The sequence below is a fragment of the Lissotriton vulgaris genome, chromosome 4_1, assembly GCF_964263255.1.
Source record: "Lissotriton vulgaris chromosome 4_1, aLisVul1.2, whole genome shotgun sequence".
Classification (NCBI taxonomy): Eukaryota; Metazoa; Chordata; class Amphibia; order Caudata; family Salamandridae; genus Lissotriton; species Lissotriton vulgaris.
Genome location: NC_141691.1, coordinates 567,314,008 through 567,340,733, shown reverse-complemented (window position 1 = coordinate 567,340,733; position 26,726 = coordinate 567,314,008). Strand labels below are relative to the sequence as shown.

The following is a 26,726-nucleotide window of genomic DNA, read 5'->3' as shown; positions in this document are numbered from 1 at the left end:
ATGATTGCACATTGTTGTCCTGGAAGAGTCTTCGAAGTATCACGTGATAGGTGGCTCCTCCCCTGGACTACAGTGCGCATGGGCATCCTCTCCATCTTGAGATAGTTTTTTCCGCCATTGGGTTCGGATGTATATTTGTTAACTCAAGTTCGGAATCGATAAAAAAACTTTCTATTTGGCCAATAGGCCTTTAGTTACCGTCGGTATTGTCTTTGCGATCGGTGCCCAGTACTTGTTCCAGCTCGGTCCTCGAGCCGGACGTCAAGAAGAGCCGCGTGGCTTTCAGCACTGAAGGCCCGGTCGACGCCAGAGGCCTTATCGACGATCCATTATGGAACGGATCCCGTTCAAGAGATGTCCCGTTTGCAACTCCAAGTATCCTCACATCGATGTCCACGCGGTGTGCAACAAGTGCCTGTCTCCGGATCACGATGAAGCCAGCTGTATGGCTTGTTCTCGGTTCCGATCCAAAAAGACGATTCGCCTTTGACGCGCGACGCGGAAGGAACCCCAGCAGACGGCACCCGACCCGGTGAACATCTTCGATGCCGAGGATGATGAGGTAGTCGAGCAGGAAGTTCAAGAGAACCTGTCGGATCCTGCATCAGAGATCGACTCCAGTTACGACGCAGACGTGGAAATGGTCGATAATGAAGACGTCGTCGACGAGGTTGGAGATGACGATGAGGCCCTTGAGGCCAGAGAAGATAGCTCGAGCGAGGAGCTAGGCCCAACCGCCAATATGGCGGCCGAGACTCAAAAACTCTATATGGCTCAGGTCGAGGGATTGCCACATGGCCTTACCCAAGATCTAACGCATACTCCTAGAGCCTCGCCTCAGGGCCCGGCTACGGACACTTCCAAGGAGCCATCGGTCTAACGATCAAAACCGAAACCGAAATCATCGGTGACTGTAAAACCAACAGCACCGGAGACTAAATCGAAACCGAAAGTATACGTTACTTTGGTCGGATCAAAGGCTTCTGAACCATCGGCTCCGACGAAACAGAAGTGTCATTGACCCGGAGAGGTCGCTAAAGGGTCTCGAGCTGAAAGCCGGGGCACCGAAGAAAAAGGTCAAGGACGTCGACCCAAAGAAGTCGGCGCCGAAGACCGTCGACACAAACAAAGGACTCGAAACGCAGACCGTTATCGATCCTAAGCGTCGACTCGACAAGGCAAAAGTTAGTAAAGACCTCGAGCCAAAAACAAGCAGTGGCTCTAAAGACCCCGTCGAGTCAACACAACCCTCCGCCTCCTTTTCGAAGCAGGTGTCCGACTCACTGCAGCGCATTAAGGAAAAGGCTAGTGGTACCAGACCAAAGGCCACTTAACCCCGAAGACAGTCAGTCAACCTCCGAAGTCGTTGGCACTGATTAAGTTTACGCTGCCGCCGCCAGTGGCATCTAAGGCGTTTGCCCCTAAAACGGGCATCGAAGCGGCCAAGGTGTCCATGGGGCCGAAGCCTACAACTACCGAAGGGGCCACCAAGCATCGACAGCCTCTACAGGAAGATCAGTCGAGGCAATTCATCGACGCCGAAACTGGCAGACTTTCCATTTTCAAGAGAAAGATCACCCCAGAACAGCCTATGGAGTCGTATAAAATTCCATTAAATAAAAAGAGGGATTCTGCAACATCACCTCTTCTTTTTGAACCTATACACCAATATGGACAAGAACCTGCTCCTTCTTCACCCACACATTCAGATGTGGATGTTGGGGATGGGGACAATGAGGAGTACAGTTATCTTGTAGACACTGATCCAGAAGACCACACTTAACCCTGGGCAGACACTGCTGACCCAGGGGAGCCACAAAATGCCCCTGACAGTCATACCTATGTTGTTAAGACTTCACCTACAGAAGACACGGCTGCGTTTAACGCACTTATTGAGAGGGCGGCAAAAAATCACGATGTCCAACTCCATGCCGACCCTATTGAAGAGGATTTTTTATTTGATACCTTTTCCACCTCAGAGAGAACTGTCAAGACTCGACCCATGCTTAAAGGTGTCCTGAAACACGCAGGAGACATCTTTAAGGAGACCACAAGGGCAAGAGTGGTAAACGCCAGAATTGAGAAAAAATACAAACCAGCACCTGTGGATCCTACTTATATCAGGGGACAGTTGCCATTGGACTCTCTTGTTGTTTCAAATGCTCGTAAGAGAGCGAACTCGCAGACCACGGGTGATGCTCCTCCCCCTGACAAAGAATCTAAAGTGTTAGAAGCATCAGGGAAAAGGGTGACAGCTCAAGCTGCAAATGTCTGGCGAATCTCCAACACACAAGCACTCTTAGCCAGATATGACAGGGCTCAGTATGATACACTTGAGACCCTGTTACAACATTTGCCAGATGAGTATAAGGAGGCAGCAGAGATGCTTATACAAGAAGGGAAACTTATATCCAATGCATCGATTAAATGTGCACTAGACGCAGCTGACACTGCAACCAGGGCTATTAATACAAGCGTTATGTTACGAAGACACGCCTGGCTGAGAATCTCCGGCTTCAAGCCTGAGATACAAACCACCATACTCAATCAGCTAGTTAACCCTGATTACTTGTTTGGCCCAGAAGTGGACACCACCTTAGAAATATTAAAAAGGACACAGAGACTGCAAAGTCTATGGGGGCTCTACAGTCGCAGCAGTTCAGGGGTGGTTCTTTTCGTCGCTCTAACAATAGAGGAGCTTCCAGAGGCCAGTTGTCCCAGCAGACACAGTACAGTAAAGGAGGCACACAAACCACCTACAACAAGAACAATAGGGGTGGCTATCGTGGAAACAGCACCAAAGGCAGAGGTCGTGGAAACAAGAACTCCAGATCCTCCGCCACTAATAAACAGTGACGTCTTGTCACTACCCCCCGACCATATAACACCGGTCGGGGGGAGACTACAACAGTTCCTGCCGGTCTGGAAATCCATCACTACAGACAGGTGGGTGAGGCAGCTTATCCAGTACGGTTATTGTCTGGAGTTAACATCCACTCCACCCAACATACCCCCAAGACACCGTCCTATGTCCGCAGAGCATATACAGTTATTGCAGCAAGAGGTAGTCAGCATGCTGCAAAAAGGAGCCATAGAGCTCGTGCCTGTCGAACAAAGAGGTACAGGTGTGTACTCGCTGTACTTCTTGATCCCAAAAAAGGACGGGTCCCTCAGACCCATACTGGACCTCAGGCCCCTAAACCAGTACATCCTATCAGAACACTTTCACATGCTCACATTACAGCAGATTCTACTGTTACTCAGTCAGGGAGATTTCCTCGCAACACTAGATCTGAAGGATGCATATTTCCATATACCGCTACACCCGTCACACAGAAAATATCTCAGATTTACCATTCAAGATCAGCATTATCAGTTCAAAGTCCTCCCTTTCGGAGTGACAACTGCTCCCAGGGTGTTAACCAAGTGCCTAGCGACGGTGGCAGCACACCTACAGAGACAAAACGTTCATGTCCACCCTTATCTGGACGACTGGCTTATCCAAGCGAAGTCAGCCCAGCAATGTGCCACCCACATGTCCCACACCATTCACCTTCTTCACGATCTAGGGTTTTCACTGAATTATCCAAAGTCCCACCTTCAGCCCGCCCACGTACGGCAGTATTTGGGCGCAACAATAGACACTCTGGCAGCCAAAGCACAGCCAAATTCAGTGAGGATCAACAGCATGCAATTGCTAATACGGAAATTCAAACCACAACACTCGCTTCCAGCACGAGTGTTCATGCAGTTGATAGGCATGATGGCCTCCTGCATCTTCATAGTCCCGCACGCGAGACTACACATGCGTCCGCTTCAGGAGTGCTTGGCACGTCAGTGGAATCAGGCTCATGGACAATTGAAAGACCTAGTGTTGGTGACCGGTCGCGCATACAACTCTCTGCATTGGTGGAACCCACAAAACCTTTGCAGGGGCCGACCCTTCCAAGAGCCTGTGCCACAGATAATACTGACGACGGACGCATCTGTCCAGGGATGGGGAGCTCATGTACTCCAATACACAGTGCAGGGACTATGGACAGCGCAGCAGAAGAAGATGCACATCAACCTTCTGGAACTGATGGCTATCTTCATGGCAATGAAAGCATTCAAAGTACATTTGTGCAACACGGTAGTGTTGATCCGGACGGACAACATGACGGCCATGTACTACATACAGAAGCAGGGAGGTACACACTCTCCACAGTTGTCTCACCTGGCTCAGAGCATGTGGAAGTGGGCCATTCAGAGAAACATCTTCCTCATGGCAGAACATCTCCCAGGCAAGGACAATCAGATGACGGACCTGCTCAGCAGGCACAGCCACCAGATGCACGAGTGGGAGATACATCCATCAGTACTCCGCTCGTACTTCCAGCAGTGGGGTCATCCACAGATAGACCTTTTCGCCACAAGGGAAAACGCAAAATGCCAAAGCTTTGCCGCCAGGTTCCCACACCCACAGTTGCAGGGAAATGTGATATGGATGAACTGGTCAGGCATATTTGAGTACGCTTTTTCCCCAGCACCGCTAATACCGCTAGTGGCACGCAAACTGAAGCAACACTCGATGACTCTCATCCTGGTTGCTCCAACGTGGGCACGCCAACCATGGTACACCACGTTTCTAGAACTCTCTGTGGTACCGCATCAAAGGCTACACCTCACGCCCAAGCTTTTGACGCAGAGCCATGGCGACATTCAGCATCCAGATCCGCAACAGCTCAACCTGGCGATCTGGCTCCTGAGATCTTAGAATTTGGCTACCTCAACCTGCCTCCTGACTGTATGGATATCATAAGGGAGGCAAGAAAGCCCACCACTAGAGCATGTTATGCGGCAAAATGGAAGCGATTTGTCATTTATTGTACCAACAACAACATTAATCCGCTAGATGCATCTACTCACAACATTATCTGTTACATCTATACAAATGCAATCTAGCCTATGCTTCCATTCGTATACATTTATCCGCAATAGCAGCTTATCTCCAAAACAGGCAGCATCTCTCACTTTTCAGAGTGCCTGCCATCAAAGCTTTCCTGGAGGGACTTAAGCGAGTTATTCCTCCCAGACACCCACCAGCACCTGTATGGAACCTGAATGTGGTCCTTACCAGACTGATGGGTCCACCTTTTGAGCCTCTACACTCCTGCGAGATACAATTCTTGACGTGGAAAGTGGCTTTCCTAATAGCAATCACATCGCTACGACGAGTTAGTGAACTTCAAGCACTAACTATCCAGGAGCCATTCATACAAATTCATTCCAACAGGGTAATGCTACGCACTAACCCTAAGTTTCTGCCTAAAGTAGTTTCACAGTTCCATTTGAATCAAACTATAGAACTGCCGGTATTCTTCCAGAATCCGGATTCAGTGGCAGAGAGAATGCTCCACACACTAGACATTAAAAGAGCTCTCATGTACTACATAGATAGGACAAAAGATTTCAGAAAAACAAAACAACTGTTTGTTGCCTTTTCCCCACAACACAAAGGCAACCCCATTTCAAAAGCAGGTATAGCCAGGTGGATCGTTAAGTGCATACAGATTTGCTATCAAAACGCTAAGCGCACGTTAACGATTCCCCCAAGAGCCCACTCAACACGAAAGTTAGGGGCATCCATGGCTTTCCTTGGAAACATTCCTTTTGAGGAAATCTGTAGAGCAGCCACATGGTCTACCATGCACACATTCACAAAACACTATTGTGTAGATGTGCATTACAAACAGCAGGCAGCTGTAGGACAGGCTGTTCTAAAAACACTTTTTCAGACTGCTGCAGCTGGCACAGGCAGCCGCCGCTAAGAAGAGGGACTGCTATATATTCTATGCACAGATATGAATTCAGCAGCCCACATGCCTCGAACCGAATATGCTACTTGCCAGTATGCATCTGTTCTTGGCATGTAGGGCTGCTGACATTCATATCGCCCGCCCTCCTCCCCGGCGCCTGTAGCGGCTGCAGCACTCAGAATTACTCTTAGCATGGTCATCACTTACTGTACTACACTCCATCTCTGCCACAATGGCAAAAAACAATCTAAAGATGGAGAGGATGCCCATGCGCACTGAAGTCCAGGGGAGGAGCCACCTATCTCGTGATACTTCGAAGACTCTTGCAGGACAACAATGTGCAATCATCCGGACCCAACACTAGGCGGTGATCTATGCACAGATATGAATGTCAGCAGCCCTACATGCCAAGAACAGATGCATACTGGTAAGTAGCATATTCGATTTGCTACCATTAAGGCCCCTGCAGAAGAACAACTCTCAAAGTTAATCCCGCTAATCAAATCTAGTGTGCCACAAGACTCCTGTCCTCCTAAAATAATGCACAAGATATCTGAAAGAGACACGTTAGTGATGGATCCCTTACCTTAGAATGTCCCCAGGGGTCAAAGACTGGATCCGGTAAGTTTTGCTTAGCAGTACCCTTGCGCGTCAGTAGGTGGCATCCTGCAGCTCCACGTCCGTCACTAGCGTCGTCCGCGCCTAGATGATGACACGGAGAGTACTTAGGCGCCACCCATACGCGCTGACATCAGTTCTTTCTTTTTCCGCGCCTGTAAGCGCAAATCCGGATTGAGCACGTACCTTGGTCTATTTTTGACCACTGTTTTGATACTTTTTGTCTCCCCCCACCTTCTCTTGGTGCAGGTAGGGATGCCCGGTCTCAAGTCCTGTGGGACCTGAGCCGAAACATGTCGGTAGCGGACCCCCCACGATGTTTGCCTCTACTGCCTCGAGGCCAACCACGACTCCCGGGTCTGCCGCGACTGCCGTGCCGTGGCCCCAAGGCCTTACGGGAGCGGCGTCCAAAGCTGCTGGAGGTCCAGCATTCATTGCGCCGCTGCTCTCTGGACCGCTCGTGGTACTGGAGACGTCGCTCCTCAGACTCCATGTCTTCGCCATTGAATTCCGGTAAGAGTCGCCATAAAAAGAAGTCGAAGAAGCGTGTTCGCTCTCCGACGTCCCCTCATTGCTCCCCGGAGGTGGACGAAGGGGACAGGGGCCTCACCCCTGCGGCTCCTCTGGAGCCAAAGAGTTCCGCGGCCTATCCGCCATACCCGGGTCCGTGGGCAACTCCCGAACAAATGCAAGAATTCCTTGCTGCTTTGGATCGCCTTTAAAGGCCTGGGGCTCCCGCCGGCGCGCCTTCGGGCCCGCGGACCCGTGTCCAGATCCTGCTGTCCTGGCAGCTTCGCCTTCGACTCCAGCCCCGGCGCCACAGGATCCTGCGCCGCTGGCTCCGGCCCCAGCGCCACAAGGTGCTGCATTTACGGCCCCGACGCCACCCTCTGCTCCAGCCCCAGTGCCACCCTCGGCTCCAGGCCCGGGCCGTACTGGGTGCCGTTTATCCCACCCCTGCCCAGGTTCCCAGACCATTTTATTCCGGCTTGAGATCCGCATTGGGAACCGGCACCGGTCCAGCCCTGGCCGGCGCCATTCCCGTTGCCGTTCGTCCCATCTCCGGCTCTACGTCCACGTCCAGCACCCTCCACACCAGAGGCGGACGACGACTGGGAGGGGTGCAAGGACCCGCTTGCTCGATTGGGTGGATGATTTGGAGGATGCAGGCGACCTCGATGTCTCTTCTGACCCGGACTTCACCTCTCCCCCGCCCACGATGAAGAAGGGTGCCTCCTATATGGTGGTCCTCCGTCGGGCTGCTGAGGCCCTCAATCTTGACCTCCCCACAGAGGCCCTCAAGACTAACCTCCTCACCGAGGTGCTCCAGCCGGCGTGTAACTTGGCGGAGCCGCTGCTTCCCTTTAATGACGCTCTTACAGAGGTCCTCTTGGGCACCTGGTCAAGGCCGGCCACGGGGGCCCATGGATAAAAACGTCGCTAGACGCCACCGACTGGCGCCAGGTGACCCGCTTTCTTGACCACTCACCCTAAGCTTGAGAGCCTGGTCATTCAGGCCTCGACGTCGCAGAGTGCCTTTCCCATGGCCCCGCCGGATAAGGACTCTAAAAGGCTGGACTAGTTTGGGAAGCGCTTGTTCTCCTCGGCCAGCCTTGTGCTGCGGTTGGTTAACACCGCCTGCTTGTTGGGCCGCTACTCCCACACAGTGTGTGACGCCATTGCTCAGGTGTTGCCTCAGTGTCCTGAGGAGGTGCAGGCTACCCTTTCTCAGGCTATTGCTGAGGGCAAAGATACGGCTAAGTTTGCCATCCGGTGTGGGTTAGACAAAGCCGACTCCCTGGGCAGGGCGATCTCTACAACTGTAGCGTTGCGGCGCCATGCCTGGTTGCGTTCGACCGGGTTCTCGCCCGATGTCCAGTGTTCACTCATGGACATGCCCTTTGATGGCACCCGCCTGCTTGGCGACAAGGCTGACAGTGCACTGGAGCGCTTTAAAGACTCCAGGGCTACGGCCAAGTCACTGGGTCTTTCTACTAAGGCCCCTGCAAGTCCTGGTTTTCCTTCCTTTCGTAACCAGGGTTGAGGCGCCCAGAAGCGCCCTTCCACCAGGCCTGTGCAGAACCAGCCACAGCGAGGCCGCGGTTGCGGTTTCCGCAGAGGCGGGTCGGGGAACCAGCGTGTGGGTCCATCCACCTCCACCCCCGCTGGCGTGAGATTACATCAGACAAATGGGTGCTGCAGAACATCTGCAAGGGTTACTCCCTTCCCTTTCAGTCCCCACCTCCAGCCAAGCCACCTCGGTGCCACCTCATGTCGGGGATCATTTGGCTCTTATCCAACAGGAAGTTGCAGCCCTCTTGGCCAAGGGGGCCATAGAGAGCGTTCCTGGGCCAGAAGTAGGGAGTGGTTGCTATTCCCACTAATTTCTGGTCCCCAAGAATGACAAAGGGGGTCTGCGTCCGGTCTTGGACCTCCGGGACATGAATCGCTTCCTCGGGAAGGAGAATTTCAAGATGCTCACCCTGGCTCAGATCTTGACTGCTCTCGACCCTGGAGACTGGATGGTAGCGTTGAACTTGCAAGACTCATATTTTCACATCCCCATCCTGCTGGCCCACCGGCGTTACCTGTGGTTCACGGTAGGCCAGGAGCATTTTCAGTTTACCGTGCTCCCGTTCGCCCTTACCAGCGCCCCTCAGGTATTCACAAATGCAGTGGTGGCTCACGAATCGCGATTGGGTCAATGGCAGATCCCTCTCCCTTCCCCAACCGGAGCACACAATGGTAACGGATGCGTCCTTCCTGGGATGGGGAGGCCACTTGGGAGAGGCGGAGATCAGAGAGCCTTTGGTCTCCGGCGGAGTATCGGCTCCATATCCACCTTCTGGAGCTGCAGGCGATCCGATTTGCACTGAAGGCATTCCTTCCCTCTATCCGGGGAAGTGTAGTGCAGGTGTTCACGGACAACACCACCGCCATGTGGTATTGCAAGAAACAGGGTGGGGGGGGGACCTGGACTCTATGTCAGGAGGCTCTGTGCCTCTGGACATGGCTGGAACATCAAGGCATTACCTTGGTGGTTCAACACCTAGCAGGTTCTCTGAACGCCAGGGCGGACGAACTTAGCCGCAGTGCTTGATGGATCACGATTTGGCGTCTGAACTTGGGCGTGGTGCAAGGTCTCTTTCTGCATTGGGGAGAGCCTTGGTTAGATCTATTTGCCACCGTAGAGAACGCACAATGTCAACAGTTCTGCACGTTGGAATTTCCAAGGAGGCACTCGCTCCGAGACGCTTTTCGTCTCGAGTGGAGCAGCGGTCTACTGTACACTTTTCTGCCTATACCACTCTGCCCAGAGTACTGAGAAGATCAGGTGCGACCGGGCCCAAGTTATTCTTGTGGACGGTCCTCCACCCGAACCTGTCCAGCCTCCACCTCCATGCGTGGAGATTGAGCGGCGACAGTTGGCGGCTTTCGACCTTCCTTCCGAAGTCTGTTATGTCATTCTGGCAGCCAGGCGTCCCTCCACTAAAACGGTATACGCCTGCCAATGGACCAAGTTTGAGGCATGGTGCACAGCAAAGGCTGTGGATCCCCTTTCTGCCCCTCTTTATGAGGTCCTTCTGTTCCTTCCTTCTCTGGCCCAGCAGGGCTCTGCTCTGGGCACTATCAAAGGTTATCTTTCGGCCATCTCCACCTTCCTGAGGCTTCCTGATCAGCCTTCTCTTTTTAAGTCCCCGGTTGTTAACCGTTTTCTCAATGGCATTACGCACACATTTCCTCCCGTGTCTTTCATAATGCATCAATGGGACTTAACTCGTGTTTTGACTTTTCTGATGTGCGCTTCCTTCGAGCCCCTTCATAACTGTCCTTTACGTCTTCTCACACTCAAGACGGCTTTCCTGGTAGCTATCACCTCTGCTAGAAGAGTGAGTGAGCTCCAGGCTCTTTCTTCTAAACCTCTTTTCCTTTCTGTTCATCGAGACAAGGTGGGTTTAACCGCTTCGGTGCTGATGACGGCTCCTGGTCGTCATCAGTTACGGTGGGCGTGTGCCGATGACGGCTGGGAGCCGTCATGACCACATCCGCAATCGGAATGTGCCGCACAAGTGCAGAATTCCGGCCACGGCGGAGGGGTTAAGGACCCGTTCCTCCTTCTTGCCAAAGGTTGTCACGCCCTTCCACATCGGGCAGACCATCACTTTGCCCACCTTCTTTCCACCTCCGTATCCTTCCAGGGAAGAGGAGAGGCTCCACCGTCTGGACCCAAAACACGCGCTTGCTTTCTATCTGCAGTGTACACAACAGTTCCGGGTGGATGATCAGCTCTTTGTTGGCTAAGTGGGCCCCAAAAAAGTTCGAGCGGTGCACAAACGGACCAATTCCTGGTGGGTCGTCTGTGCATCAAAGCATGTTACTCCTTGGCCAAGAAGAAGCCTCCTGTGGGGCTGAGTGCCCATGCCACCAGGGCTACGGCAGGCACTACTGCCTTGGGACGCGGCGTTCCCTTGCAGGACATTTGTCAGGCAGCTACGTGGGCCTCGCTGCACACGTTTACAAAGCACTACTGCCTTGACAGACAAGTCCGGAGAGACGGCTTCCTTGGCCGTTTTGTTCTTTGTGATTTCCTGGTGTAATTTTGTTCACAGACCCTCCACCGGGGTTGGTATTGCTGGGGTATCTATTCTAAGGTAAGGAATCTATGACTAACGTGTCTCTTTCAGATGCACAAGTTACTACTTGTGTAACGATATATCTGTAAGAGAAGTTAGTTAATGATAGATTCCTTACCGCCCCACCCATCCTCCCCGTTCTGCGAAGTGATTACTAGGGTTAAGGTCATCCCCTTTTAGGGCCCTAGTTTAATGCACCAATGGTCAGTATCTTGCATTGCTCTGCGTTCCTGGCGCGGAAAGTCGTGTACAGAACTGACGTCGGCGCGCATGGGTGGCGCCTAAGTACTCTCCATGATGTCATCTCGGCGCTGACGACGCCAGTGACGGACGCGGAACCGCAGGACGCCACCTACTGATGCGCAAGGGTACTGCTAAGCAAAACTTTCCGGATCCAGTCTGACGCCTGGGGATATTCTAAGGTAAGGAATCTATCACTAACTAATGTCTCTTACAGATATATTGTTACACAAGTAGTAACTTGTGCTCCTGCTCAAGTGGCACAATATTTGGGGCCAATTCTTGACAACATGTTTGCAGAAGGAACTTTCCCTTCTCACTGGCAACAAGCCTCTATTCTGACCCTATTAAAAAAGACAGTCTGTATGCTCATGACCTGAATACCTATCGCCATATATCAAGACTCCCCTTTGCCGCCAAGTTGGCAGAGAAAGTTATGAACCAACAACTTTCAGAGTATCTAGAAGAAAATTTCTTATTGGATGATACACAACATGGGTTTTTGAAAGAAATAGCAGTACAGGAGTCCGCTCTGGTGGTCTACAGAGTATATACGTGAATTACTTGCAGGGGAGGGACGTTGGCCCTGATTTTTCTGGATCTTTCCCCAGTGTTTGATACGGTCAACCACTAGATTTTGTCTGACCGTATGCTGAGTCCGGGGTTAGGGGATACAGGACTAGATCTCCTTCAATCATTCTTGGCTAATAAACAACATAATGTGACGATGGGCAAGTTTACATCTATGCCTTTCTCCTTGCCTTGTGGAGTCCATCAGGGCTTGGCACTGACCCCCACATTGTTAAACCTTTACGATAATCATTAAAAATACTGGTTTGTTCTTAACTTCTTACGCTTACAACACCTAAATTGTGGTGTCATTAGCAAAACCTGAAAACAACTCGGCACAGCTTTTAGAACATGCATGATAAATGTGAGCAATGGGATGGATCACAACTGCCTTAAGTTGAACGCCGCTAAAACTGAGGTCAGAATATTTTGCCTACAACCCTTCATTCTGGACGCCATATTGGTGACTGCCCGATTTGAACTCACTGCCTGAACCCTCAACCAAAGTAAAAACGTAGGCTTCCTGTTAAATAAACAACTGAAATTCAAGGACCAAGTGAATAAAATCCCACCGGCCTCATTCTCTCCTTAAGGCTTATAAAAAAAGATTGAAAAATGTCTGCCTCCCGAACTTCTGAAAACTGTAACCATGGCACAGGTTCTCACAAGGATCGACTATTACAATAGTCACTCTCTTAATCTTGCATCGGGTCTCCCGACGAGGCTGCAGACATTGCAAAATGCAGCTGCCTCGTTCCTTTTTAAAATTTCAAAATATGAATCGGCTAGAGGAGCCATCAGGAACCAACACAGGCTGCCAGTCAGACAACGATTTAGGTTCAAAGATCTATGTTTGGCTTATAAATCACTGCACGGACGGGGTCTGCCCGTTTCAAAGAGAAACTCAAATGGTACGTCCCAGTGAGGACGCTTCGCTCAGGCTCTGCCATAAATTAAACGCCCCCCCCCCACACAGCTGTGCTTTCGAACTGTCTTCCCCTGACAGTAAAAGCTGCTCCCTCTCTACTCACCTTCAGAAAGGCCTTAAAACCTGGCTTTTCTCACAGGATTAGAAGGCACTTACTTTATCCTCTGCTTGGATCACTGACAGAATATCGATTTAAGAAATATTGATGTTCAAAATCTCGGGAAAAAAATATTGACTACAAAAATATTGACTCCAATACCTTAACAGGTAAGTACAAAAATACTCAATAAAAAATATCGAAGTTATAAATATAGATGTAAAACATATTGATTATAAATATATTTACTTTAAAATCATTTATTAACTTATATCTTTATTTAATTTATAAACTTAAATTATATAAAAATGAAATATAGACATATATCAATGATTTAAAGTAAAAAAATAACTATTTCATAATTAATTCAAACATTAAACTAAATAAAAATAATTAAATCATACATTTCACAATCCAATTAACACAACAGTAGGGAAAATGTTGTATAGCAAAATAATTACATTTATTATTCCAACTCTAGTGAGTGCGACAGTGGAGAAAATGTTGGATAGCAGAGGGGTAAAAATGACTATTCCCACTCCAGTGAGTGCAACAGTAGGGAAAGTATTGGATAGCGGATGGGTAAAAATTACTATTCCCACTCCAGTGAGTGCAACAGTAGGGAAAGTGCTGGATAGCGGAGGAGTACAAATTATAATTCTCACTCCACTGAGTGCAACAGTAGGGAAAGTCTTGAATAGCGGAGGGGTAAAAAATACTATTCCCACTCCAGTGAATGCAACAGTAAGGAAAGTGCTGGATAGTGGAGGGGTAAAAATGACTATTCCCACTCCAGTGAGTGCAACAGTAGGGAAAGTGTTGGATAGCAGAGGGGTAAAAATTACTATTCCCACTCCTAAGAGTGCAACAGTAGGGAAAGTGCTGATTGGCGGAGGGGTAAAATGTACTATTATCACGCCAATGAGTGCAATAGTAGGGAAAATTCTGGATGGCGGAGGGGTAAAAATGACTATTCTCATCCAGTGAGTGCAACAGTAGGGAAAGTGTTGGATGACGGAGGGGTAAAAATTACGATTTCCACTCCAGTGAGTGCAACAGTATGGTAAGTGCTTGATGGCGGAGGGGCAAAAATTACTAATCCCACTCCAGTGAATGCAACAGTAAGGAAAGTGCTGGATAGTGGAGGGCTAAAAATTACAATTCCCACTCCAATGAGTGCAGCAGTAGGGAAAGTATTGGATAGCGGAGGGGTAACAATTACTATTCCCACTCCAACGAGTGCAACAGTAGGGAAAGTGTTGGACAGCGAAAGGGTAAAAATTACTAATAACATTAAAACAATTTTAAAAATTAAAATAATGTTTAAAAAAATAAACCTTATTTTAAAACTACTAATTGATTACTTTTAGTCAATTAAAAACTAAATATTAATTCATGAATTAAAAAAAATTACTTCCCACCATTTACACTTATAAATACACACCTAAAATTGATTACACAATTACCATCATTAATGACTAACTAATTAAAATTAACTAATTATTAATTCATCAATTAAAAATAAATTGACCTTTCCCACCATTTTCACCTATAAACACCCCAACACACACCTAAAATTAATTACACAATTAACCTAATTGCCAATAACCCACTAATTATTAATTAATTAAAAAATAGTTTACACATTTAACACTATAACATCTCAATTCAACAAATGCAAATAAATAAAAATTCAAGTACCAAGCGAATAAAATCACATCGGCCTCATTCTACTACTTAAGGCTTATAAAAAAGATCGAAACATTTCTGGCTCCAGAACTTCTGAAAACTGTAACCATGGAACTGGTTCTCACAAGGATCTACTATTGAAATAGTCTCTCTCTTAATCTTGCATCAGGTTTCCTGAAGAGGCTTTAGACATTGCAAAATGCAGCTGCATGACAAATTTTTTATAATTCCGAAATATGAATCGGCTAGAGGAGCCATCAGGAACCTACACTGGCTGCCAGTCAGACAACGATGTAGGTTCAAGGCTCTTTATTTGGCCTATAAATCACTGCCTGAACTGGGGACAGCCCGTTTCAAGGAGAAACTCAAATGGTATGTCCTAGTGGGGACAGGTGAGGCTCTGCCATGTATCTGACTGTCCCCACCATTTAGGAGGTGGGAAAAGTTTTTTCAGGACCACAGCTGTGCTTTGGAACAGTCTTCCACTGACACCAAAAGCTGCTCCCTCCCTACTCACCTTCAGAAAGGCCTTAAAAACCTGGCTTTTCTCACAGGATTAGAAAAGCACTTGATCATCTTCTCGGATGACTGACAGAATATCGATGTAAGAAATATCGAGAGAAAAAATTATAAACTACAAAAATATCGACTCCAATACCTCAACAGTTAAGTACAAAAATATTGAATCAAAAATATCGATTTAAAAATATAAATAAAATAATATATGCAAAAGATATATAATATTAACATTAACAAGAGAGATAAAGTGACTTAATCAGATCATTAATTCCATGGAAAATCCCTTGATCATGTCTAAATAAAAAGATATGATACTGTTGGCTCCACTTATTGATCTCCTCCAGAAACACAAAGGGTGACAATGGATACTTAGGGGAAAAGGATATTCCGAACATTGCCTACTGTAGACTATTAAAACTGTTGTCACCTTTTCCCTACCACACTGAGGATCCACTGATCCAGAGCTTCTAGGGCCACCAAGACATGAGAGATCACCATTTCAGCCATTTCAGAAGACCAATATCATTAAAAGTAAACCCATTACTCCATGACTACAACACTTCACTTTGCAGTTTACAAGGTACATTCTGCTTTTGCTAGTCATTGCATTTGCTTGTTTGTACCTTGTTTTTGGTGTTTGCATAATCTAGGTGTGTAGATAGTTTACAACTTTTTTTTGCAGCCTTTTAGTTTTGGTGGGAGCATTGGACTCTTCCAACTTACAGTGCATTGCTCACGGAAGACTCTGTCCCGGACATTCTGGCTGCTCTCCCTACTGGTTATTATATCCTCCAGTCCAACAGGTCCGATGGGAGAGCCGGAGGAGGGGTTGCTGCTATCATTCGTTCCCAGTTTAAATTTTCTACCCTGGAGACTCTCACCATTGCTAAAACTGATTGCCTCACTCTTAAATTTTCCTCTCCTAGGTTTTCTTTTATTTGCGTCCTTGTCTATAGACCCCCTACAGCATGCCTCTTTTTTCGCAACAGTTTGGCGAACTGATCTCTAGGCTTGTTATTAACTCCGCCAATATTTTGATCATTGGGGATTTTAATTATTGGCCAACTGACCCACGGGAGAGTAATATCTCCGAAGACTTCACCGATCTCCTACTTGGTATGAACTGCAGTCAACATATCACTGTAGCTACCCATTGTAAAGGTCACATTCTTGACCAGGTGTGGACGACCAATCTTGATATCTCTCCCCCATCAGTGCTCACTTGCCTTTGGTCCGACCACTCCTTTATATCATTTTCTATTAACTTCACTCAGCCTGCCCTTCCTACCCCAGTCACTAATTTTACTGCTCGCAACTGGAAACATGCTAATCTCGCAGAATTCCATGCCATCTTGGCCTCTACTGCTCCTAATGATCAGGTCTCGCTGTCTGACCAAGCTCGTCTCCTCGAGCAATGGCTGGAATCTGCCAGCGACAAAGTGGCCCGTTAAAAAATATGAAAACTAAACGTCCCCATGACGCTCAGCGCTGGTTTACAGAGCAACTAAAAACGGATAAACTGTCTCTCCGCCAAGCGGAGCGCCGATGGAGGCGCAATTACGACCCCACATCCAAAAAGGCGTATATGGACCTATTAAAACAATATAAAAAATCCATTTTATTGGCCAAAACCTCCTACTTCTCCCAGAAAATCATGAACTCGGCCTCTAAGGCAAAGGACATTTTCTCCATCGTTGAGTTCACCCTGCCGGATCGTGTGACGGCCCAACCCCTACCCACCCAAGTTCTTTGCGACTATCTGAATTCGTATTTTATTGAAAAAATTGTCACCAATAAAAACAGCATCCCCTCCCCGTCCTCTTCCACCCCCCTCCTTTGCCCCCTATGAATACCTTCTTGGCCTGCCCTGACCCCCCCGTCACTTCTCAATAAATCACTTGCCACCAGCATCATCCCAGCCTCCTTCAAAAAGGCGGTCGTGTTGCCCATATTAAAAAAAACAGGCGCCGACCCTTCGGTCATGTGTAACTTTCGACCTATTTCCCTTCCTCCCTATCTGGGGAAAATCTTAGAGACCTACTTCACCCGCTGCCTCAGTGCATTCATCGAGAGCTCTGCCTTTTTGGACAACCAGCAAGCAGGCTTCCGACCAGCGCATTCCACCGAAGCTGTTATTGTGGCTGTGATGGATGCACTGAGGCAAGGTGCCGACAAGAACATCGCCCAAGTCCTTGTACTGTTGGACCTGTCGGCGGCGTTTGACACGGTCGATCATACCATCTTGATCGACCGTGTCAATAACGCGGGCATCCAAGGTGTGGCCCTCTCCTGGATCACATCTTTCTTGCACCAGCGATCTCAAGCCGTCCACGTGTCCACTTACTCTGCCCCTTACTCCCCTTTATTTTGCGGAGTCCCTCAGGGCTCGGCTTTGTCACCATTATTGTTTAATCTTTATATGCAACCCCTCCTGGCCTCTCTTCGTCACACTCCTGTGACCATTTTCAATTATGCGGATGATTTACAATTGATTTTTCCACTTCACCCCTCCCCTTCTTCTTCTTCTTCTTCCAATTTCCAAACCACCATGCTGGCGATCTCTGAGTGGATGCACTACAGTCAGCTCAAGCTTAATCCCAGCAAGACTGAGCTGGTGTTGACGGGCGGGCCAGCTAACCCTTGGACCTCCAGCTTCTGGCCAACATCCCTGGGGCCTTCGCCATGCCCCGTCAACTCTATGAAGAGTCTAGGGGTCATCATATCTAGTGACCTGTCCATGAGGCCCCAAATTAACGCAGTAACATCCTCCTGCTTTTTCCACCTTCGCAGGATCTGCAAAATTCGTAAATTTCTCAACACGAGGCACTCACTCTTGTCATCATGGCTCTGGTCACTTTGCGTATATAGATTACGCCAACATTCTCTATGTTGGAATTCCCGCCTACCATCTCAATCGGTTGCAGCTAGTGCAAAACCAGGCGGCTAGACTAATCTTTCATCACCCCAAATTCCAACATGTCTGGCCCCTGATGAAAAGATTACACTGGCTCCCCGTAGCGTACCGCTGCCTGTTTAAACTCGGCTGCACAGTTTTTAAGGCACTATCAGATCTAGCCCGGCCTTTACCACATCTAGCCTTCAGCACTATACCCCTTCTAGAGACCTTCGATCGGCTTCTCACAACCTGCTGTCGACCCCTCGGTTCAGACGCAAAAAGCATGGTGGTTCATGTTTTTCTTTTTTGGCCCCCACGATGTGGAATTCTCTTCCTATCTCCCTCAGGATCTGCCCTCGCTATACTTGCTTCCGTAAATTACTCAAGACTCACCTGTTTCAGTTAGCCTATTGAGTTACTGTGTTGCTCTGTTTCCCCGCAACCGTTTTGAGCGCCATGAAACCGATTGGTGACCGTGCGCGGTATAAGCATTTTTAACATAACATTTAACATAACATCAGTATATTTCTGAAGATCATTGAAGCCTTTCAGCGTTCCACCGCTGAGGTGTTTTCACTTTCAGGTTTAAGGCTAAATTCACATGAACATAAAATGAAGATATCTTGTGACTCTTTATCTCTCCCTTGTATTACATTGTCTGAAGTGACCACCCAGGCACATTTTACCTTGCACTGTTCTCTATTTGTACAAATTGCCTTGTTAAGTAATATTTTGTCCCTATATTCCATATTTATATAAAGCGCTCTGATATCTGTATGGATCTTGTTCGCGCTATATAAAACTTTGAAAATAAATAAAATTATCATGAAAAATAAGTTGTGTTGTCAGCCAGTGGTCCTGGTTTTACCACAGTATTATCTTTCATTACCTTTCTAAATCGAATACCATTTGTATTTAAAGTACTCGTGACTGTACACTCACTGTGCTGATTGTGTTTCACTATACCTCGAGCCACCCTACACCAATTTCCTTGCTTAAACTTCAATGCTGTTCCACATCTTCCTACAGAGAGCCAGGGAGGCCAACTTTCTGTTGCCAACCTAAGTACCTATATCCTATTTAGAAGGGAACACCAGTGCGGTTGTCTTCGGTGCTTGGTTGGCCCAGTGACTTCACGAGCTGGAGGAAAGACTGCGTTTGTATTAGGAGCTTACATTACCACTGCTTGTGCTGTTACTAATGTGTTCAGTGCATTTGCATTGCTCTTTTCTGTGCTGTAACCGCTTTCTGGTGTCTGTTGTTGCTGCCAGTTCTGTACTTGGTCTCTGTGTGTAAGGTAAGCTTGCACTGCTGCCGTTCTATCTATTCTATGTTACTGATGGTTGGTACAGCAATGCCAGCACACAAAAGCCAAAACTATTGCCATTGCCAGGGCTTGTTGAAAGACTTCGAGGCTACATTTCCTCGCAGCATAATGCGCAAACTGATCAGTGTAATGTAGAAGACACCATGGACACTCAAGTTCGTGCAGTCACTGTTGTTCTTGTCCTAACTGCAGGGTAAAGATATTTTTTCCAACCAAACATAGTTAATGAAATAGCATTTCATAATATTCGGTTATAAAAAAAAAATTATTTTCAATTTCAGCTGAAAGGCTATTGCTAACAGATGTTGATACTTTGACCAAGCATGTTGCAGAGGCTCAAGACTTGATGAAGAAAAAAGCAGAAAAGAAAACCGAAAATGAAAGTAAGTCTTTGCATTTTAACCATATAGTAGTGTTTTGTGGTAATGTTTTACCTGTATTGTTCAACAGAAAACTGCACACTTTAATGCTGATCACTGTAATGGAAAATAGGTGAAATTCAAGAATACAGTTCTAAATAAGCGCAACATCTGAATATCGGGTTTGTGAGCATGAGTGTTGAGTACTTCAGCGTACAACTTTAAAATATTCCTTTTAATTTTCCCATATATGTCACCAGCCAACTTTCAATATTTAGTTTGGGCAGGTTTGCAGCTTTATAATCTGTCTATCTTTTAGGTTCATCAAACAGTTCAAGTTTTACATTGGATTAGTAATCTTCGTTAAAGTATAGTTCAATTTCTCCGTCTCTACTTCTCCAGATATTTGGTGTATGTGCTGGGCATTTATCTCTGTCCACTCCACCCCAGGGTACTTTTAACGTCATTGAAAGAGGATACTAGAAAATTCATTCAAACGTTATATACGTTTTAAGTTTTTCATACTTCACAGTCACTGCTACTTTTCCAATCATCTACTTCATAATGTTGAACCCTCTCATTTTTGGCATCATACCAGGGTAGATTTCTTTAGCCATCAAAGATGGCTCTTGTCTATATAAAGAAAAGGAAAGGAAAATGGACAGGAATTTCTTACTCCTTTCCTTGCATTATCCTTTCATGGGTATAGGTGAGTTTAAAAGCTGTCATTCATGCCACAAAACTATTACATTTGCAGCATGTGTGGCTGTAGATAAACATGCTCTGCATTCTCCTGACATTTAGTATTGGGCAGGGCATAGATAATGCGCCCCATCCTGATCTCACAAAATCAGTACGCATACAAACCGTTATTGAACAATAAGTGTGTATTTGCTAATCCTTATAATATACCTCAGCAAACATGAATGTTATCAAAGTGAAGAAAATATTGAATCCAAATATTGTTCATCATACATCTCTAATCTAATAGAGGCTTCTAGCCGCAGATTCCTTACCTTCGAAGTTCTCCAGGCATCAGCCTGGAATTGACATTTTTTTCATGAGCAGTACCTATGCGTGCTGGTAGGTGGCGTCGATCAGCTCTACTTGGTGTCGTCCAAAACGGAAGTGACGTCCGCTGCACCTATATATTCTCCACCCAGGCACACTTACATGAGTTCTTTTCGCACCAACCAGCGCTAATCCGGTGACGAGCTACCCCTGTGTAATTTTTTGACAGACTTTTTTCAATGGTTTGTCAACAGGTATTGAGGTATTATCTCCTGGTGTGTCGAAATATCATCTTGTAAGACCGGTGTTAAGCCTTGTGGTGCCCGTCACCGGACGATGTCAGACTTTCTGGGGGTTGGAGCAACCTCCATCCAACTCAGAGTTTTATTGATGTCATATGTCTAATTTTTGATGGCCTGAACCCATCGACACTCCTCGGGCCCCGGCTCGATTGGGCCCCAAAAAATCCATTCCTGGATCCGGACTGATGCCGGTTTTACCATCACAACCTTCCCTGGCACCGGTCCTAAGCCTATGCTCCTAGCGCAGCTGGCGATGCCATTCCCATTGTCATCCCCGACTTCGACACAGTACCAACACAGAGCTCGATGGGCGTCACCCAACTCCATCACTGGCAGGAACCCCTCTTCCTACATTGGAGCATGAGCCCTATTCCCATGGGCTAGGACTCGTGGAGAAACGGGAGGGGTCGCTGGACCCTGAAGAATACCAGCCATGCATAGGAGATCCTAATATAAACTGGACAGAGAAACTGGGTGACACCAGTGAACTGGATACTTTTCCAAATACTTGTATACTTCCTTACCCCACCGTGACTTTGGAGGAGAAAGCCTTGTACGCCAGGATGGTGCGGGAGGGCGGCTGAGGTCCTTGACCTTCCCTTTCCCTCTGTGACGTTCAAGACCAGCATTTGACTGAGGGTTCTGCAACTGGGAGTCTCCTCATTGGAACCCCTACTCCCTGTTCAATGATGCCCTCACTGATGTCCTGTGGGGACGTGGTCCAAACCCAACACAGAATCTCCTGTAAATAAACTGATCGCCTGCCGCCATGCCCCATGCCAGGGCATCCAAACTTCCTCACCCAACACCCTACCACAGAGAGCTTGTTGTTCAAAGCCTCGACTTTCCCGGGCGCATTCCTTGTCATACTTCTGGACAGGGAATCAAAAAGGATGGCCTCTTGGGGGAAACAAATGTTTTCCACAGGTCAGTCAAGTATTGCGGTCTGCAAACATTCCATACCTTTTGGGCTGTTACTCCCATACTCTGTGGGACACGATTGCGCAAGTACTGCCATAAGTCCAAGAGGATTTACAAAAAGGGGGGGGGGTGAGAGCTTTCTGCTTAATTCAGAGACTCTGTCCCTCACCACCCCTTGTTGTAAATATTTTTGTCCACCCTAAGCGTGGAAGGGTATTCTCAGATGTGAGACCCTTGCTCATTGCACCATCAGGATTCAAGCAAACCGGGCCGAAGACGGCTGTAATGCCAGAAACCGGTCCCCGGGAGCTTGTTTCCTTCCCAGTGTAAGAATTGGCTTTTGTAGTTTGGTTTTCCCTGTTCCCATCATGCACTGGGACAGGAACAGACTAATTTGCATACAGCCAGGTTCTGAAACTGGGATGGTGCAGTGAGCTAAAAAACGGTGTTGGATCTAGCCCTGATCTCTTGACTGGGTGAGAGCTTTCTGCTTAATTCAGAGACTCTGTCCCTCACCACCCCTTGTTGTAAATATAAGTCCAAGAGGAGGCCCAGGCCCCGGGCCATACTCTCTCAGGCTGCTGCAGATTGGAGAGCTTCAGCAAAATTCACAATTAGTCGTGGATTGGACACTACCGACTCACTGGGCAGAGCAGTTTCGTCGTGACAGTGGCCCTTAGGCGCAATACGTGGTTGACTGGCTATTCAGGATGTCCAGGATTCCCTTATGGACATGTCCTTCAATGGCACCCATCTCTTCTGAGATGAGGCAGGATCGCTTTTAGGACTCGTAGACTATGGCCATGTCCTTGGGCCTATTGGCTGCCCTTCCTCACCTCTAGAGTGCCTTTTGCTCCTTTTGTGGCTATGGAAGGGGCTTCCGCCCATGCCATTAGCCTGCCAGGGACTGAGCCGCACATGCTTCTCAGCCTCTGCCTGGACGAGGGCATGGTAATCACAGACCTCATGGGCCAGGTAGCCAATGGTCTGACCATCCACCACACCCCTCCAAGCCTTCCTATTCTGCTACTTTACCACCATGGGCATCCAGTTGATGGCAGGATTCGCCATTACCTTCCTGTCTGGCAGTCCATAACATCAGACAGGTGTCTGAAGGTGCTAGTTCCTCCCCCTCGAGACTACCCCTCACTCCATGCCACCTGCTCATGACTGGCTGATGGAAGATCATTTGTTCTTTCTCCACAAGAAAGTCATGGCTCTCTTAGCCAAGGGAGCCATATAGAGGGTTCCAGGGCTAGCTAAAACTAGCCTGTAGTTGTCTAAAAATGACAAGGTCCTTCGTCTTATCCTAGACTTCCAAGCCCTCAACTCCTTCCTCAAAATGAAAAATTCAAGATGCTCACACTATCTCAAGTCTTGGCTGTCCTGGAACCAGGAGACTGGATGGTAGCATTGGACTTGCAGGATGCCAATTTTCATATTCCCATCTTGCCTGCCCAATGGCGCTATCTGCAGTCTACAGTAGGCCGCAAGCATTTTCAGTTCACTGTGCTCCCCTTTGGCCTTACCAGAGCCCCTTGAAGGTGATGGCGTGGTTGCAGCTCATCTGCGGAGATCAAGGGTGCTATCTTCCCCTATCTCGACAACTGGCTGTTAAAAGTGGGCTCGCCCCAGGCTGTCGTCTCCCACCTCCAGACCGCGGTCAGCCTTCAATAATTGCTGGGGTTCACTATCATCGTGCCGAAGTAACACCTGACTCCCTCTCAGATGCTCCCAGTCATAGAAGCTGTTCTGGACATTTAGCAGGTTCGTACTTATCCTCCTCAACGGCGAGTCCAGGATATTCAATCTATGATACTAATGTTTCAGCCTCTATCCTGGGTTTCGGTGAGATTGAGGCTGCTGAGTCTCATGGCCTCCTGCATTTTGCTGGTGGCACATGACAGATGACATATGCAGGCTTTGCAGTGGGGCCTGAAATTCCAGTGGGTGCAGCATCAGAGGAATCTTTCTGACTTGGTCAAGATCACTGCGAGGACTGCAAAAGATCTGCAGTGGCGACTAACCAAACAAGATTAGGCCAGTTGCAGACCCCTTTCCCTTCCCCAACCAGATATGAAAGTAGTGACAGATCGGTCACTCCTGGGCTAGAGAGTCTTTGTGAGAGGTGGCGATCAAAGGTCTTTGGTCTCCAGCAAAGTCCGGACTCCACATCAACATGCTGGAGATCCGTGCGATCCAACTGGCATTAAATGCATATGTACTTTATCAAGGGAAGGCTACTGCTGGTGTTCAAGGACATACCACCGCTATTTGGTACTGCAACAAACAGGGCGGGTGGGGTTGTAGACCCTTTGTCAAGAGGCCCTGCTTCTCTTGACATGGCTGGAACAGCATGGCATTTCCTTGGTGGTTCAACTCCTTGCCCATTCGCTGAACACTAGGGTGATCAAACTCAGCCACCGATGCCTGGCAGACCACGAATGGCATCTCCATCCGGAGGTGATGCCAGGTCTCTTTCAACAGTGAGGAGAGGATTGGTTAGATCTATTTGCCTCCGTGGAGACAGAGCGCTGGAGTTTCCAGGGTGGCTCTCGCTTGGAGACGCTTTTCATCTCATTTGAAGCTCAAGCCTCCTGCCCAGAGTTCTCAAGAAGATCTGCAATGACCGGGCCCAAGTTATCCTTTTGGCTCAGGCCTAGGCTTGGAGAGTTTAGTATCTCGAGCTTCTGAGTATGGCGATCGATCCTTGGATCAGGCTACTACTTCAGGAGGATCTTTTTTCACAGCATCACGGGAGGGTCCTTAACCCCCCCTCCCCCCCCCCCCCCCCCACTCCCACCCCCCCTCCAAACCTGTCCCCTCTCTGCCTTCTTGCAGGAAGGTTGAGCTGCAGCAATTGACCGCTTTCGACCTTCCTCCCAAAATCTGAAATGTGATTTTGGCAGCCAGGCATTCCTCCACCAAGACAGTATACACATGCCATTGGAAAATATTTGTGGCATGTTATACCAAAAGTATACACCCGGAAATTATAGACCTATCCAATACTACTCTCAGACAGCATATACATCCTAATCCCATAACGTGCCCTCTTGCTAGGAATGTACTTCCTAAAAGCCAAACGGCCCTTGGACAGGACCAAAGACTCGTCCACAGCTATTTCTTTCCCTGTAGCATAGATCTCTGAGAACCAATATACAAAGTGATCAAGATCAGGCCCAATCTTAAACAGATGGTCACAATCAAGGTGATATTGTGGTAGTGCTAAACCATTATCAACAAAATGCAGCATCCGAAGCAGAAGCTAATACCAATTACGACTCATGATTGAAGGAAATATAGCCGTTGCCGCCAAGGAACTAGTAGACCAATATGACGACAGCGATGGCTTCCTTATCAAACCCATCAAAAAAGTTACACCCAAGAACATCAACTAAACCAGATTTGTGGGAGTCCACCGGGTAACTCTAGAGTGGGACTTAAATCTGGCACTCTTGTCCTTCAAATACTGTTACACATACAAATTAGTCAGCTCAACAATCTCATCCAAAAATACATCTTCCATAAACAAAAAAAAACAATAGGCAAACGGTTTTCAGTATTCACTTTATACTTTGCGACACCAGTAAAGGCAAGCAGTGCCGGCTGCACTACGTTTGGGGCAACCCAGAGTTCAGCTCTTCCAATGGGAAGCCTTGCAGCCCCAGACTGTAATCCAGATCCCTCTTGCTGCACTATCAACATATCAGTGTCCTCATCTAAAACAGGCACTTCACCTGCACAGAGATTGGCTTCATCATCAGATGATTCATCTTGGACAGATAAATCTGAAAGAAACACGTTAGTTAGATTCCTTACCTGTAAGGAATCTCGAATAAGTCTCGAGTAAGTCTCGAATCACGGCCGGAGTCGCATTAAGTCCAGGGACCGATGCGACTACTGCGGCTCCGGTGCCACCCGAACCCTCGGCCGGGTCGCGCGACCGGCGAGGGGAGTCAGAAGAGCGATGTCGTCTCTTCGTCTTCTTTTTACCATGCCTCGACTTACCCGAGTGCGAGGACTTGGCTCCTGACGAACGGTGAGGACTGCGGCTCCGCGACCGGTCCTTCAACTTCCTCCTCGACCGGAACCTTGAGCGGCGCGGAGCCGACTGCTGGATCTCGAGGAGCTTGCAGGACCGTTCCCGCTTAGCTTTCGACGTCAAGGCCCGGCAGTCGGGGCACGACTTGTCATCGTGGTTGGCCTGAGACAGTAGAGACACTGGCGGTGGGGGTTGGTAACCGACATCAGTCGGTGACAGGTGTCACGCGGCTTGAAACCGGGCATCCCTACTGGCACCAGGAGTCTAAGTCGACTCGAAAAAGAAAGACAAAAATTTCCAAAAAGTTAGTCAAAAAATCACTAAGGGTAAGCTATTCCCGGATCTGCGCCTGCTGGTGCGGAAAAAAGAAGAACTGACATCAGCCCGGCAATCACGACGCCGACGGACGCGGAACCACATACGACACCTACCAACGCGCAGGGGTACTGCTGAGGAAAACTTTCCAGATCCAGTCTGACGCCTGGGGGTTATTCTAAGGTAAGAAATCTAACTAACTAATGTTTCTTACAGATATATTGTTACTAAAGGTAATTAACTTGCGCTTCACTGCCAGAATCTGAACACAGTCAAAAGTAAATAAGAAACCTTTTCATCCCCTATTTGGGAGGTCCTTGCCCAATAATCTATACATATCTCTGGTGCTACGATTTTTCTGTCCCCTGGGGGCAACTAGGCCTCCAAATAGGACCAAACTGCCTTCGTATGGAAAAGGGTGGGGAATCGGGCACAAGAAATATTCCCCCATAGCGGC

The 26,726-nt window shown here is 48.0% G+C and overlaps 1 protein-coding gene across 3 annotated transcripts in view; it reads left to right on the top strand.

Moving 5' to 3' along the window:
• The window catches only part of TRANK1 (tetratricopeptide repeat and ankyrin repeat containing 1), a 1,005,982-nt gene that overhangs the window by 939,569 nt on the left and 39,687 nt on the right, over window positions 1-26,726 (top strand). For all 3 annotated transcript variants that reach the window (XM_086964756.1, XM_086964757.1, XM_086964755.1), the window contains one exon: window positions 19,598-19,699. In XM_086964756.1, the coding sequence (XP_086820882.1) occupies window positions 19,598-19,699 (102 nt within the window). The remainder of the gene's footprint in view (window positions 1-19,597; window positions 19,700-26,726) is intronic.